General features: G+C 43.6%; 1 protein-coding gene across 3 annotated transcripts in view; it reads right to left on the bottom strand.

Moving 5' to 3' along the window:
* LOC116932705 (nucleolysin TIAR) overlaps positions 1-13,879 on the bottom strand; it is a 55,855-nt gene that overhangs the window by 16,194 nt on the left and 25,782 nt on the right. For 2 of the 3 annotated variants that reach the window (XM_045180227.1, XM_045180228.1), the window contains exon 5: positions 12,914-12,971. In XM_045180227.1, the coding sequence (XP_045036162.1) occupies positions 12,914-12,971 (58 nt within the window). Of the gene's footprint in view, positions 1-4,815; positions 6,362-12,913; positions 12,972-13,879 lie in introns of those variants that run through there. The other variant, XM_045180226.1, reaches the window with a different exon arrangement.

Here is a 13,879-nt window from a genome sequence, read left to right as displayed (position 1 = left end):
AAGAAAAGAAAGAAAACGAGAGTAAAAAAAGAGCCAAGATGGTTTTTTTTTTGAAGGGGTGCAGAGTTCTCTTCCGTTTCTTTCGTTCTCCTTCCGGACGATGGAAGGCAAAAAAAAAAAAAAGGCGTAAATAAAAGAGGAGAAAAAAAAAATGCTCTTCTATCTTTCACAGTCGGTCGGTCAGTCACATGTCGGAATGACACCCGTCCCGAAAAAAAAAAAAGGAAAAAAAAAAAAGGGAAGTTAAAACAGAGGACTAACTCTTTTTCAACTTGACCGCACACAAACACACTAGGCCACGGGCACTTGATAACGTCGACCGAGCCTGAAAATGGATCGAAACGGATGTAAAAACGACTTTGGAAAACGCAATTGACGAAGGAAAAAAAAAAAAAAAAAAAAAATCCCCTACACCTACACCTCCCCCCTTAAAAAAAAAAATTCAATAATTTTGTTTTTTTGTTCGCAACACGACAAAGATCACGCCCTAGTACAAAAAAGGAAAAAAGAAAAGAGTGAACGATGATCGTTCAATAGAATCAGGGAGCCAATCATGGAGCTCTTCTGAACGCCCAAAGTCTTCAAAAGAAATCACGAACGTCACGACAAAGACAAGATACCTTCCCTTTCGCATATTCTTCCCAACCCCCCCCAACCCCACCTACTCCACTATCCCTATACCCAAGTGCATCGAGTCTACGTAGTTTTCGTGTCAAAGCCGTCGGAATCTTGTTAAGGAGAAGGGAGATAAGAGAAGGCCTCAATAATTCCTGGTTCCCAATTTCTTTCGTCCCTTCCCTTCCTTTTTTCCCTTTTTTTCTATTTTAATTAAAACAAAATTATTTGATTTTTTTTACTTGGCAACGCAGCCTAAATATAATTGTATAATCCATGATCACGACTAACGAAAAGTCACCATCAGTCACACAATCCATCCACACACACAAAAAGCCGCCAGATAATAACAAACCGCCAGCCCATAAATGACGTCCCACACGACTCTCTTGCTAACCATCTCTCGCGCCCCCCCCCCCCTTCATTCTCCTCCCTTTCCCTTCCTCCGGCCGTATACAAATAGACGCGTGTGTATGTTAGTATTCTAATACTGCGCTACTGAAATGTTGTAGGGAAAACAACTCGACATCTACCATGTGCATGCATGTTAGGCTACTCGATCGATAGCAAATCCTCTTTTGCTCTCTCTCTCTCTCTCTCTCTCTCTCAACTCCCCTTTTCAACCCTGTGCCCCACCCCAAAGTCTTGCGTATTCCCCAAACTCTCTTTTAGCTGCTGGCCCCATAGTCTGTGCCCATCGTTTCGGAGCTCGACCAAATGACCAAACTCTCTCAGTGTGTGTGTGTCCGCTGCTCTCTTAGTGAGAAACAGAGAGAACGAGAAACACGTAATCCAATCAAGGAGCGGACACCGAGCCGACGCAATCAAGCTGCAATGGATAGAATTGTATACTGTTGGGGTATATATTCGTCTATAGATGTCTAGCTCTAATAAATATGTTGCACTGTACATCGAGAAGAACATTTTTTTGTTGTTGCTGTTTTCAAACACTTTTAAAAAAGAAGAAAGAAAATGAAACACGAGAAGGGAGAAAAAGGAGAAAAAAAAATGGAACAAAAGCTAGGGAATAACAGAAAAATGCTTTTGATGAGATGACGTGTTATTGAAAAAAAAAAAAAAATACAGGAGAGATCCTAGAGTTCAAATAAGAACCACCTCAACTGCAGGCAAAGTCGGGGCAAAAATCCTATAAAAGGGGGAGGGATAGACGGGCAAGAGGGGCTAGGTCGACGACACTCCATCACGAACGACAAGGTGAAGTTCCTACACCTCACAAAAGAATCTTCTAAAGAGATTGCGGCCGCCATCTTGTTTTTAGAAGGATTTTATTTGTTTTTGTTTTCATCCCTTTAAATATTCCCCCCTCCCCCCTTATTTTCAATTTTGAAAACCCCAAATTCGTCCTTTGTATGGCGCACATTTTTCGTCTATTACCTTGGCCTTCCATTTCTCTTGCGACAGAGAACAACAAATGCCGAAAAAAAACAATAACAGCCACGTTCGTCTTTCAAATACCACGGGCGGTGAGTTATGCCGAGTACTGACTGCGTAAAACAGACACAGAGGATTGAAGGATCTCAACACACACACACACACAACAAGAGATGGATGAAACGCAGTTGGATAGAGGACAGCGATTCGTTCAAGCAGACACATTTATATTTTTTTAAATATCGAATCAATTGAATTGTTTTGGCCGGGGTCACTCCATTTCTTTTTTTTCGGTCGGCCGATTCTTTGATTACGAACCAACACACACACAATGGCGAAAAGTGATGGAGAGAAAAGGAAAAAAAAAGAAAGATCGACGCATCGAACACGGCTATCCATCAAAATGCGAGAGATGTGGTATGTAGGGCTGTCTTCCATTTGTGTGTGTATCTTTTATTATCTTATCCTTTTGGCTGTTCTAAAAATGCATTTCTTTTTTTCTTTCTATCATCTCCATCCATCCATCCATCTCTCTCTTTTTGTGTGTGCGTGTGTTTCATTTATCGACAACGATCTCTGACGGGCTTGTATGCCTCTTTCTATAGAAACAGCTGTACCGACACAGCCAACACATCAACATACAAAAAGCAAACGAATTTTCTTGTGGCCTCTACGTGCAAATAGGCAACACGAGAAAACGATCACGATATCAAAAAAACCCCCCAAAAAATGATAAACGTATCTTGTTTTGTTTGAAATCGGAGGAATAAACAAATAGGCGACATCAATACGAGAGTGTTGTCGTACGCAAATCGGCAATCAGAAGTCGAATCGATTGGGCAAAAGGCGATTGACACTAGACACTAGGGGTGGTGTCGCCTTTGCAACAATCGATTTTCGTCGACAAATCAAGTAGAAAGACACGCACAAAATAGCGAGATATTTTATACATCCCCGTAGTTTTCGTTTGTTTTAAGAGAAAATTACGAACAAAAAAAAAAAGGTGAAAACAAAGAAACGGAGCTCCGGTTTACGTTGGCATCATCATCAACAACAGCCACGAACACAAAACACACACGACGAGGGGAAATAAGAAAAAAATAAAAATAAATAAGAAATCGACGATTGGCGTGACTCAACTTTCGGTTTGCCCCCCTTCTTCTTAAACTTCCCAGTCCTTTTATTTTGTTTGTGTCCTTCCGGATAATCCCCGTAGCAGAGAATAACACACAACCTTATTTTGTTTTTTTCCCTATTTTTGCTAACTCCAATTTATATTTGTGGGATATGGCTTTCACGCCCGACCGCAAGCCTCCCCCCCCCCCTCCCCATTGGCTACTGAATCCAGCCCGTTTGACGGCACAGTTAAGAAAAATACGACAATCAAACGGATGGAGAAAATAAAGAGGACAAAGTCCTTTCAATCCCGTTACACAATCTTTCCTCTCTTTTATAAAAAATAAAAAGAAAAGAGCGATCCAATAATACACACAACATATCCAAAAGTCTGCAACACACACACACACACACACACATGGAAGGCACGTCGTCGCTAATGTCTCCCGATAGGCAAAGACGCAAAACAGAGAAATGGCGTACGACTCTCTGTGTGTGTGTGTGTCAAAATCATTCCCTCCCCCTCCACGGAGGGTGTAGGGAAGGGGGGGGGGGAGTTTTATTTTTTATTTCTTTCTATTATTATTATTATTATTATTATTATTATTTTTTTCTTCATTCGAAATATGTTGGGGTGGACGCAATCTGGGGCCGTTGCGGCCGCCGGATCTAGTGACCTACTGGAATGAGAGTCGGAAGAATACACACACACACACACCAAGAAAAAAAGAAAAAAAAGGGGGAAAGAGGATCGGACGTTGCTGTGTGTGTCTGCAAAAGAAAAAAGTAGCAAAGCGCAAAAGAAAAAGAGGAAATGGGTTCTTGATGTGGCCCTCAACGGCTCGAGAACGTCTTTTGCTTCAGTCCCTCATCAGTCACTGTTCGCTCCTCTTTCACCCTCCCCTTCCAACTTCTTCTTTCCACTTTTCTTTTTTTATATCGTTTTCTTTTCTTTCGCTCTCGTTCTCTCCGTTGGCCGCTTCCGCGATAACGAGCGAATCGCGCGCGCGCCTCCTTCACGCTTACTCCCCGCTACTACACCCTCCGTTACTCGGCACTACCGTTGCTATACCCTTCCACTTTTCGGTACACCAAAGGCTAGATATCCCACACACACACACACACAGACACACACACACACAAAAAGAAAAAAAGCGAGACTGGCGTTCTTACGAGCCGCTCCATCACTCGTAGCCATTAAACACATACACACAAATAGACCCAACCCAACCCAACCCAACCTCCTCGACAAGGATTTTTTTTTTTTTTCCTTTCTATATTTTCAATGGTAACTTCCCATCCACATTTTGCCTTGTTACACTCCGATCTCGTACGAACGCGGAGATCAAAAATAATAAAAAAGAAAAAAACTTAAAATAGCAGGAACAACAACAACCTCAGGGCCTAATTATGATTTGCTCTTCACGATTCAAACATGTTTCAGTTTTTTTCAAAAGCTTCTGCTTCGTATACCTCATTCCTGTCTGACAACATCCGGCCCGAGGCGCCCAAACTGACGAGAGGGAGAGAGAGAAGCTGGACCTGCTTTTGATCAAACCGCCCCACTTCCCCAAAAGCTCAGACTTTCATGCTGGAACATGGCAACCCTCACGTTTTTGCAATCATTTTTAGTTTGATTTCAAAGGTTGCAGACAAAAGAGTTTGGACGAGTAAGCCACGGATGGCCTTTACCGTTGCTGTTCTGACAATGGCCGTTGGCTGCCCCGCCGCTAGCGGCGCTTCCACCTGCGCTACTAGCGCTGCTGTTGCTGCTGCCGCTTCCGCCGTGGCCGTTGACGCTGGCCGATTTCAGAGCCAAATGAGCGACGGGCAGCGAAGCCCCGGCCGAGTGAGTTCCGGCCGCGGCCGCGGCGGCAATGCTCAACAGATCGGCCGGTTTGGGCTGGTGCTGCTGATGCGCCTGGTGTTGTTGTTGTTGCTGCTGTTGTTGCTGTTGCTGCTGCTGTTGATGTTGTTGTTGTTGTTGCTGATGATGGTGGTGATGGTGGTGATGATGCGGATGATGGTGATGCGGTTGGTGCTGGTGCTGGTGCTGCAGAGCGCCGGCCAGAGCGGCCGCAGCGGCCGGATGATGATGGTGGAGATTGTGATGGCCGGCGAGCGTCATGGCCGCGGCGGGCATCATCAGCGTCGACATGGCGGCCAACATGGAGCCGGCGGGCGCGGAAGCGGCGGCTGCCGCAGCGGCTGCGGCCGCCGTGGCCGCCTGGTGGTGGGCCGCTGCCGCCGCTGACGTCGGATTGGGACGCGGCTGGTAAAGCGAGTACCAGCTGAGGAGCAAATCTTCGGCGGCGAGGGGATCCGTCGTGAACTGTTGACAGGCAGCCGCCGCTGCAGCCGCAGCAGCGGAGGCCGGCAGGCAGACGGACAGTTCGTTAGCCTCCAAACTCGTCCTCGCCGAATACGACGACGACGACGACGTCGCTATCGTTCCCGCTGTCGATGCCGTCGGTGTCGTCGACGCGGACCAAGTGCACGACGTTTTGCGTCGCTTGGCCGGCTGCGAGTGATTCAACTGGGCAGTTTGCAACGCAAGGCTCGTGTACAAGTCGCTGGGGCCGGCCTGCACCGTCGGTAGCCACAGCCAGGGGCTTTGCCGTAGAGGCTGGAGATAGTCAAACGACTCCGTTTTCCCGTCTGATTCCGTTCCAGAACGGGACAAACGACAACAGTTCACAACTGAGAGAGGGGCGCAAAAAAACAAAACAAAACACCGTCGACAACAAATAGAATTGAAGAGCGCGCGTTTGTTTCGTGCCTCCCACACACTGCGATTGTCTTCTTCTTCTTGCGCTAATGGCGATTTATTTCGTTGACGCTTTCTCTCTCTCACGCCTCCCTTTTCGTGTGTGTGTGTTGGCCAACCCGACCGGCAATGGAAAGACAATCTGAATTGGATAATGGGGCGACGACAGAGCGACGCACAAAGCAGGCTGATTACAAACAGACAAACGCAATAGCCTCAGTTCCGTCCTCTTCTTTCTCTTTTCATTCAATCTCGCCTCTCACTGCCCAATTCAGTTTAGCGATTCAACAATTGAGAGTGAACAATAACAAACAAGTTCAATAGTTTTTTCAATTAGAACCGAACGCGATGAAACACGATGGAACAAGAAGTTTCCGCAATCGAAACTAAACAAATCCAAAAAACGATAACCGACGCTGATAAGAAAAAAAAACACGTTGAGCTCACGCCAGTTGGTGAACGAGCCAGGACGACCGAACGATCCCGTCTGGCCCGTCTCGGGAGTAAACCGTCAAACCAACCCCCTTCTCTCTCTCTCCCCCCCACCCACCCTAAATTTTTTCCTGCAAAAAAATGTCCACCCTCTTTGCCACCCGTCCGGCCCCCACTATTTCCAACGCACCGTATAGCACAGAGACTAGCAGCAGGCAAAGACCAAAGGGGAGGGTGGGGGGAAGACGAAAGCGAAAAAAAAAATTATTATAATTTAACGCGAGACAAATACACGCATGCGCTACTAACGTGTCGACTGGGTGGTACTCGCCCCCCCTCCCAACACACAGACAGACAGACAGACGTCGCATTTCGAATTGCGCGCGCGCAACTTTGAACGCCGTCGGGAATTCTGTACCCCTCACCCACCCTCGACTATGGGAGGGTGGTGGGGTGCCAATTTCCACAAGATGTCTCTCGCAGTTCATCCGCAGCACATCGCTGGCACGCACAGACACCCAACAGCAACACAAAAAATGTGGAAGTAAAATAAGATATTTAAAACAAAATGAATAAAAAAAATTTAATAAAACAAAAAGAGAGGGGAAGGAAGAAGGACAACTGGATGGGGGGGGATGGTATGTGCTTGTGTCACCTGACACTAAGTTACTAGAAACAGTCTGTCGAACCAGAAAGAGAGAGAAAGAGAAATCGATCCAAGACTCTATGTACTCCGGCTACTTCCCACTCTTCTTCCGCCTATCCAGCTAACCCCTTCTCTCTCTCTCCCCTCACCCCACTGTTTTTCTGTGTGTGTGTGTTGCCATCAACGGGATGGCAACACGGCATTTGCAAGAGTAGGAAACTCGTAGTACAGCAGTTGCAATACAACACAACAAAAACGCACGGAAGAGACGCAAAGGTGGCCGACTGCATCGCCATAGACGGCCAACAGATGGCGAATAAGATGAACCGCAACAAAAAAAAAAAAAAAATTTGAAAATAAAAATAAACCAGCAGAGCCAAAAATAAAAAAAAAAATAAAACAAAAAAACTTTTGTGCTAGCGGCATGCGAGGCAACGCTTCCAGGTAACAATACAAACACACAAAACGAGTTGGGCATGAGCTACATTGTACCATACTGCACATGAAAAAGAGAATAGAGTCGTTTTGAGCACTGACGGCACGCATCCACATAGTTGGATAATGAGCCGACGATAAAGAACAAAAAATTCATTTTTTTTTTTTTTTACAACACAGAAAAAAAAATAAAGCTAGCAGACCATATAAAATGTAATTAAACATTTGCCCCGCTTCTTTATCACGCAATATTCAAATTTTTATTTTTTTTTGTTATTTTTTGCTCGTCTTTGCCAGCAAATGCCGACCGCGCGCCAGTCCTAATTCTACGGTGTTGGGGGTGCCACATAAAAATGATCAGCCTCTTCTTCTCCACACACAGACACGATCATTTGATGTAGCGGCACGCGAACGCACACACACACACACACAAACGAGCCCTTTGGTTCATTACCTTGGCCGCCGCCCCTTCAAACGGGGGGCATCATCAAGTTCAAATTGCCCTTTGATACCAGATGATAGCCACCACAGTTTTTTTTGGGTAACACGACGATTGCCAACATTTCGGCCATGCCTTCCTTTTTATTTCCCCCCGCCTCTTGCGCCCAACGCACTTGCATCCCAGCAAAGGGTATCGGGTTAATCCAAACATCTTCCGAGTAATGAAGAAAACACGGCCCCCATTGCATCATCATCAAACGTCATCTTTACACGTCCAAGGGGGGGGGGGAGGTTCTTTTTTAAAAACCATAATATATATATCCTTCCCTATTTCCTATTTTTGGATGTAACTGGACATTATATACAGAGATATAGGAGAGAGAGAGAGAGAGAGAGAGAGAGATCAGAAATATGGTAAAAGCTTCTCGGGTTCAAAGATGCACCGGTGTAGGGAAGATAAAAAAAGGTGGGAGGGGGGAGGCGGAATCTCTTGGGTAATCTTTGGCAGAGCCTTCGGCTTGCATCAACCTCCAATAAGGTGAGTGCACACACACCCCCCATTTTTATTTTAGCAAAAAAAAACAAAACAAACATAAAAGAAGGAGATGATGATCATCACGACGGTGACCGCAACAACAACAAAAAACTGACGGACCGATCCAGCGGATCGCAATCTGGTTAAGACAATTGACTCTTAGGATGGATAAGAAAAACAAAAGAAAAACGGGTGCGGAAAAAAAATAAATAAAAATAAGAGCAGTGGGTTGTTTCCCAGTTGGCAAATAACACAGACACCAAGGTCGTGAATTGAAGAATAATAAAAGTTTAGTTAATTTTGATTTTTTCACTTTGGAGTACGGATGTGAAGGTCCGGTTTGTCTGCCACTAGAGACGCCAGCCGTGCCTCCCCTTTCCACCCTGTTCCTAGTCCCGCGGGATGAAATACAAGTGAACGCACATAGTATTTCTTTAGCTCTCTCAATTTCGCTTTCGGCTAGAACGCGCGGAAGAAAAAAGGACGGAAGTCTAGAAAAACGCAACAACAACAACAACAACAAAAAAAAAACTTCAAAGACATCCACCCTCCCCCTCAATCCCCCAAAAAAAAACAAAAAAAAAAACGCAACGAGGAGAAAGATCCACGAACTTTGCCGGTGGCGAAACAAATTGGATTGCCTTTCATATTTATGTTTATCTCTTCCATACTATCCCACCCCCCCCCCGGCCAGCCGTACCCTACGTAGCAATACATACACACATAGAAAAAAAAAAAAAATAGAAAACAACAAAACAAAATTCGATAAATGGAGGGAACGTGAAAGTCGTTCATCGAGATTTTGCATTGCTCTCTGTCAAAGCGAAAAATGAAAGCCAAACCGTCTGCCATCATCGAGTCAAGGTGGGGTTTAAATAGAACTGTTGCCGTGAAAGAAGAAGAACAACAAGAAGAGGGACCGACTCTTCAAAAATGGGGGTGTGTCTAGGAGCAGGGCGAATGGAAGCACACAAGCCAAGAAGGGAAAGCAAGTAGGGTATTAACTAGCTTAGTTCAACGACACGAAAAAAATGGAGAGAAAAAGGAAAAAAAAAAAATCCCGCCGTCACTCGTGATTTATATAGCGGGATCAATCCGTCCGCTCACTTTCCTCCCCCCACTTTTTTTTACCCTATCGTTTGTTGGTGGCAAAAGCTCTTCACACACACACACACACACAAAATAAAAGCCAATGCAAAGTATGAATCAGTTGAACGGCATCGAGTTAATCTTAGTTATTAGCCTATTGGCTGTGCGGCCCATTCATCAGCGTCACATCCAACCTGATTTGCATACGCCTTGTACTTGTTGAAACGTTCCGAAAAGCCCAATTTTTTTTTTCAAACCTTTTCTTTTCTTCTCTTTTTTTATAAATAGAAAACCAAGTGAACGAGCAAGAGAAGAAAAGAAAAGAAAAAAATGTCTTCAAATGGATAGAAAATCCCAAACAGATGAAGACAAACGATGGCGTCGAGAGCCAATCTATCGCCATCTAAACAGACGTGACCGAGTTGGATCAACAATCTCTCCACGGAAGCCCAAACACAACAAATGCAGCAAATAAAAAGTTTTTTTGAAAAGATAAGAAACAAAAAAAAAAACAGACGAGCGAAAAAAAAAATAATAATAAAAAGAAATCGACTAGGTTATAGATATCAAGTGACATCCTCCATCTAAAGAGAGAGAGAGAAAGCTCTTCATTGTCGGGGGAGGATAACGAGCGTTGAGGGCCGTCCCAGTTCTCACTTTTAAAACAACTAAAGTTGACGTTAGTTTCCTTCTCTGCTACGCGATGCTTTGCTGCTAGTGGGTTACGAGTGCATGTTACGCGTCGTCCACTTGTACATACGTAAATGATGTGCAATGCGAATCGAATATTTGCACGGGCAGAGATAAAAAAATAAAAGAAAGGCCAGAAAGTCGAAACAGCAACAACAAAACGGGACAGGAAATAAATATCAATTCAAACGAATGCCGGAGGAGGCAAACAAGCCCCTTGTCAAACAATCAGCTGATATTCCGCCATTTGCTAGCGCGTGTTGCCAGCAAACTAAACCAACCAACCAACCGAAAAAACCAAACAAAACACGGTAGATTTTGACGGACCAAGTTTTGTTTTGTTTTTTTCCTCCTTTTTATTCGGTTTTAGTGCCGACATGAAACGACTATGTCGTACTGCCTACAGTCATGAACAGGTTCATTACCAAAACTAGTAGTTGTAAAAAGAAAAAGAGGGAACTACTAGCGTTACAAACTACCACCCCGACGTCGTACCCCCCCATCATTTCAAAACTCTGCATACAAATCAGGCAGCCCATTATTATTTATGAAAAAAAACACATCAAAGTTAATTCTTTCGCAATCTTCTCAAACATATTTTTTCTCTATTCCTTCACCCATTTATGAAAAGATAAAAAAAACAACAAAAGATCCTGTTTTCTCGGTATCATTAACGAATTGCCCCAGTTAAAAAAAACAAACAACTGGAACAAAACAAAAGTTCAAATGAAACCATCCAACAACAACAAAATAAGAATAATAATAAAATAAAAAAACAAGTTGTGTGTACGTATGTGTCGAGAAGAAAAAGAGCGTGTGATCCGTCCCTTCCGATGATGGACGGCCTTTGGGACCGGGCCCCCCGGATCAGTTTTGTCTGGCGGCTTCGGACGACGCCCTTGCCAACTGAAGTGGAGCACTCGGGCACGGATGAACACAAAAAAAAAACTAGCCGATTCTTCCCCTCTCCCTTTATTTTATTTTTTGTTTGGAACATACGCCCAGTACTTTCTTTGCTCTTTTTTTCTTTTTTATTTCAGACTTCATTTATTACAAGAAAAAAAAGATGCTTCAGACGTGTGTGCTGTCTCTCGATTCTCTCTCTTGGGGCTTTAGCTTCTTCCTGCTATTACCTACTACTAGCTACCTACTATTACGTTGCGAGGCTAACTTCAAAGCTATCCCCTTTCCCTTTTTTTTTTTTCACTCCGGACCTTCTTTCCCTGTAGACTTCATGTCCTTCTTCCAGCCTACACCATCTTTCTTACTGTTTTCTTTTTTTTCTTTTCGATCCCGTATTTTTTTTTTTGCCTTTTTCTAAGCTCATGTCCTCACATCCTCTTCGTTTGAACTTTTCTTCTCCTCTTTTCTTTTTCCTCGATTCCTACAAATCTCTAGAGTCTTTAAATAATGTGCAAGTTACTTCCTTTTTATTTTTGTTTGGGCGAGAGCCCGACCCTCCAATAATTGAAGACGCAACCATGCACGAATCACTCATGCATTTCGAGAAAATGAAAGCGAAAAAATAAAGATGTTTGAAAACCAAAGGAGAAGGCAAAAAGCTAAGATACGCAATCCGCTTTCCTTTCTCTCTCTCTCTCTCCTTCGTTCAATCTCAATCTTCTTGGCTTAATATGCGACATCAAAACAAAAACAAATCCCTCCCCATACCCCAAACAATTCTTTTTTTTACGACCCCGTTGGCTTTAAATCTAAAATTCTACGTATTACATCAATTTAGATTGCAATAAAAATAAATATTCAAAAAAAAAGAAAAGAATACGAGGCGAAACGACAACAATCAATAAGCGAATCAAATCAACAAGTTTTTTGTTTTTTTTCACGCCATCTTTTCGTGCGAGCTATTGGATCACCCCCACCCCTACCCCCCCAAAAAAAATGGAATAAAGAAGAAACCCGAGATGTAACAACCACAAAGAAGATGATGAACACTTTAGGTGGGGAGGGAGGAGATCTTATATTCCCACCATGCCTTTCTTCTTCTTCTTCTCTCCCTCCTCCGCTTTTTTTTTTTTGTTTCTTTCTCAAGCCACCGTTGGGTTATATATCACACAATCACGCAACGAGACAACGACGACTTAACGGCTCGAAAAAAAAGAAAGAAATGCCTCGCGGTTCCGATTGCGTCGTCATCACCATCGATCACGAGAAATCCAATATTTTGGCGGGACACGAAAGCTACAAACACCGAGCGCTATTACTTTTGCCCCCTTTTTTTTCTTTTATCACACGCAATTTTTTGTTTGTTTAAAATAAAAAAAAAATAGAAAAGGCTATTATTATCGTGATAAAGGGGAAAGGAAGAAACGAAGGGGGGATTGTAACATCCTCAATGTGCAGGGAAACGGAGAAGAGAAAATAAAAGAGGAGCAACCAGTTGCCGTGACAAATACAACAGACGCCAGGCGACGCCACATCAAGCTGTTGCCCCCCTCCCTCTAGGCTGTGTACAAAAAAAAAAAAAAAAACGGGCGCTTGATTTGTCCGAGAGCGCAAAATACAAAACAAGAATTTGCCAACCTCCCCACCCCTCAGAAAAAAATAAAATAAAATGAAATAAAAAGTAATGGAGCAAAACGGGGCCAGATGTTTAAGAAAACATGGCGTGCATGAAACGCCGCCCTTGCAATTTCAAAATCATCACCGGAAAAAAAAACCAAAAAAACAAAAAACAAAAAAAAACGAACGGATAAAATATTCAAAAGGAAAAAGTCAATGTCAAGTGGGGACTTACTGCTTGTGTCCTGTTTAGGTGCGTTGCCTGGTGAAGTGGCCCAGTTGACTTTCATTTCCTGTTCATCAAAAATAGAAAAACAAAAAACAAAAAAAGAAATTAACATTTGAATAAATAATAGCTCAAAATTAAACACGATACCAACTAATAAATGCAATACACACACACACACACACACTAATGCATTCGTCAATGATGAATTTCATTTCAAGTCGTTTCTCTTTCTGCTGCGGCGGACAGACGTGGGGATTGCACGACACGGACGCGTCGTCACGCATCGCAATCATCATCATAATTCAGTTTTACACAAGGTATCAAGCTCAGCATTGATCAACTCATTAGCGGGGTGAAAACGAAAGGCCAACGGCGGGGTTATGCCATGTCAAAAAATATGTATATATTAAGGGCGCAAGAGGGAGAGTCGAGTGGCAAGTGAAACTTGATCCGCTTTTCACGTATATCGTCCGTACGACACACACACACACACAGAGGCGGAGGGAGGGAAACACATTCTCGTTGGCTGACATGTCACGACGTGACACAACACAAGGACGACACGGTCATCGCACACGACACTGTCATCATCACTCTTTGATTAAGAGACAAATAATGTACAGAGTTTTTTTCTTTTGGTCCGTTCTCCATCAACCATTTTCGTACTGCCCTCCCCCAGAGGTCTACGTCCTTAATTTTTTGTTTTGTTTGTTATTCGCCTTTCCATCCGTCCAATCTCATTTTATTCATGTTCTTTTTCTAAGTAACGTTTCATGCCATTTGTTATGTGCGCGTTCGCCAGCTAGCGACTCCATGCGTGTGTGTGTCTCCATTTTTATGTATATCTGATGGTGTTGGATCGATAAACACACACAGAGAGAACACAGGCGCACAAGCCCGAAAACAGAGAGGGGAGAAAGAACAAAAAAAAAAAATAAAAATGGTGGTACTTTGAATGCGCATCATCATCAT

This window comes from Daphnia magna, linkage group LG10 (genome assembly GCF_020631705.1).
Source record: "Daphnia magna isolate NIES linkage group LG10, ASM2063170v1.1, whole genome shotgun sequence".
Taxonomy (NCBI): Eukaryota; Metazoa; Arthropoda; class Branchiopoda; order Diplostraca; family Daphniidae; genus Daphnia; species Daphnia magna.
The sequence above is the reverse complement of the archived record's forward strand: the minus strand, read 5'-3'. Positions and strand labels throughout refer to the sequence as shown.